We start from the raw sequence: 2,619 nt of genomic DNA on the forward strand, positions 1-2,619 counted from the left end.
GAGAGACAGGGGGTGAGAGCGTGGGCGGTGTGGGGGAGGGAAGCTCTGCGGGTTCCCGAGGGACCCTGGCACATCTCTGGGATCAGTGTCAGAACCTTGCCTGCCCTGAGGTATGGTTAGGTGGGAGAGGCATGGAGGGAGCCAGCTGGCCCCAGAAAAGCATCCTAGGCCCCCCTGCCTTGTGGGCCAGGTCTATCTCCCCAGCTGGCTAAGATGCTCAGCTGTTTCTACTTCTAAGTGGTTCTTCTGTGGAATATCCCCAGGGACCTCGGGTGGGAGCTTTTGGCACACAGCGGCCCTCCAGGGGAACCACATGATTGGTCAAATATTGGGCCTTGCCCTTGGAAACTCGGTCCAGTCAGGGCCTGCCATTAGAAAGAAGCTGCCGGCCATACGTGTGGCAGGGGCAGAAGGGGCTCAGGGATGTCCCTCATGCCTCGGGGACAGAGGAAAGGCAGAGACGGCAGACAGAGGCCCAGCTCCGCTCTTACAGGTAGCTGGAAGTGACGAAGGAGTGGGACCCACGTACTCGGCTCAGGTGGATCATAGCGCGGTCATAGGCCACTTGTACCGACTTCCGGATGCTAGTCTTGCGGCCTTCTAGCATCTTGAGTTTGTCCACCGTGTCCTCCACACCCAGGGGCAGGACTTTGTCCCTGGGAAGCCACTGCCTGCAATGTAAGCAGAGCTGAGATGCAGCTGCAGTAGGTCCTACAGGGGATTCTCAGGACCCAGCTCCCACATCAAGCAAACTCAAGGGGAGTGGAGGAATGGAGAGCTGAGCCGCAGCGTCACATTTCTATTACCAGCAACTCTACCTCCTTTCTACCCAGATATGGGTGACAACACTTTACTAGCCATAGGCCTCCAAGCCCCTCATAAAAAGACACCACACTGTCCAGACTCCCTCGGGACTGGGGCACCCTTTCCCTCAGCCGCTGGAGGGCCCTGGTCGGCTTTCAGCTTAATCTCTCTCCAGTAACCAGCTAGTATTTGAGCTGCCTACCTAAGGTCAGGCCCATGCCCAGGACCTGGTGACATTTAGTGACTCATGGCTTAAGGGGACAGAGATCCACAATTCCTAACACCTCTCCTGAGCTCTACAGAGGAAAGCCGAGCCTGGACTCGAAGTGTGCTGCCCCTGGACTTCTCCCTGTGCCGCAGGCTGTAGCCCTCATCCTGTGTCTCTCTGATGAATAGCTCGCCATGGAGGCCCACTGCAGCCTTCCTCTAAGCACTCTGCTGGCTCGTGTTCTCTCCCTCCAGTGGGCTGACCCAGCACCCTGGCCAGGGTCCTGTCGCAGCTGCCACTTACCAAGTCCTCTTGTTGTCAAAGAAGAGGACAAGAAAGAGCCTCTCTCCAGCCTCTGCCTGCTTCTGCTCGCCCAGCTTCAGCACGTCCAGTGGAGGAACAGGGATGGGGACACCGTTGTGCAGGAGGCCCTCCCGGGGCATCTTGGGATCGATGATCTGGAGGCAGAAGAGGAGACAGGCCCTAAGCAAGGGAGGGTGGGAGAGCCCTACCATCAAAGCATCAGACACCCCAGCCCGCAATTCTCCATTTAACTAGTGATGGGAGAGGCTGGCATGGATCGCCAGGACCCCAAAGTAGAAAATCTTAACTTTGTTCCCCCAGTCCACTGTGCCAGCCTGCTCCCAGCCTTTGAATCAATCCTTCGGACGAAAGGACTTCATCAGCAGGCTGTGCAGGAAGCCAGAGAAGCAAACTCTCCCTTACAATGTCTGCTAGAAAGGACGAGGGCTGCTCACTTCCCTGGCTGTCCTCTAACCACCTCGGTAATTCACTCCAGGACTCAACAGAGCACCCAGGCTGTGACCACAGAGAAAGCTGAGCCAGGCAGCAGAGGCAACACCTTTCTTTCTGTGTAACAGGCTCTGACCATCTGCCACCGTCCCAAGGCAAGTGGGGCCAGATACCTCTGTGGTAAGATTGGAGAGGAGACAGAAAAACAGCTGAGAGGGTCGGGGTTTGAGGGGAAAACCCAAAGCTGCCAGAAGAACTAATGTCCAGAAGGCGGGGGCCTATCTCATTCGGAGCAGGCCTGTCGTCAACAGCCCAGTAGCTCCCCAGGTCTGTGAGGCACTCTTAACTATCCACACACCATCTCGCTTCAATCTCCTGTTGAGGCCAGAAGCCTGACAGGTCTTAGCAGACGAAGAGAAACGTCGGCAGGAGGATTGAAACCAGCTGCCCTGGAGTCTCACTGTGATCTGGCTTTGGGCCTAAGCTGCACGAAGCCTCCAACCCAGGCCGGCTTCCAGAGACACTGGCTCATGACCTCCGTGCACAAAGGCCAAAGAGACTTGGAAATCGAATGAGGAAGAGCCTTCTCTAGAGACAGAGCAATCTTAACTTCCATGTCCTGCCCCAGGGACCTTTGCTCATTTCCCTGGCCGTCTGCCAGCACCCCATGTCCTTCCAAGGCAAGGCACTGAGGGAGGTGCTCTGCTGAGCCTGGCTGAGGAGGCACAGCAAATAGCACTCCCTGCTGTTCCGTTCCAGAAGCCCTGAGTTCAGCTCCGGGTACCCACAGGATGGCTCACAACCTTCTGCAACTGGAGTACCAGGTGACTAGGACACTTTCCACTCCCCCCCCC

General features: G+C 56.9%; 1 protein-coding gene across 9 annotated transcripts in view; it reads right to left on the reverse strand.

Moving 5' to 3' along the window:
- Window positions 1–51: 51 nt before the first annotated feature.
- Window positions 52–2,619, reverse strand: part of Brpf3 (bromodomain and PHD finger containing 3) — a 37,353-nt gene continuing 34,785 nt past the window's right edge. For 7 of the 9 annotated variants that reach the window (XM_031346931.1, XM_031346934.1, XM_031346927.1 and 4 more), the window contains 2 exons: window positions 1,316–1,470; window positions 52–671 (listed from right to left, as the gene is read on the reverse strand). In XM_031346931.1, the coding sequence (XP_031202791.1) occupies window positions 488–671; window positions 1,316–1,470 (339 nt within the window). In that variant the 3' untranslated portion in view covers window positions 52–487. The remainder of the gene's footprint in view (window positions 672–1,315; window positions 1,471–2,619) is intronic. The other 2 variants (XR_004112193.1, XM_031346935.1) reach the window with 1 other exon arrangement.

Source organism: Mastomys coucha, unplaced genomic scaffold (assembly GCF_008632895.1).
Source record: "Mastomys coucha isolate ucsf_1 unplaced genomic scaffold, UCSF_Mcou_1 pScaffold3, whole genome shotgun sequence".
NCBI classification, from domain to species: domain Eukaryota; kingdom Metazoa; phylum Chordata; class Mammalia; order Rodentia; family Muridae; genus Mastomys; species Mastomys coucha.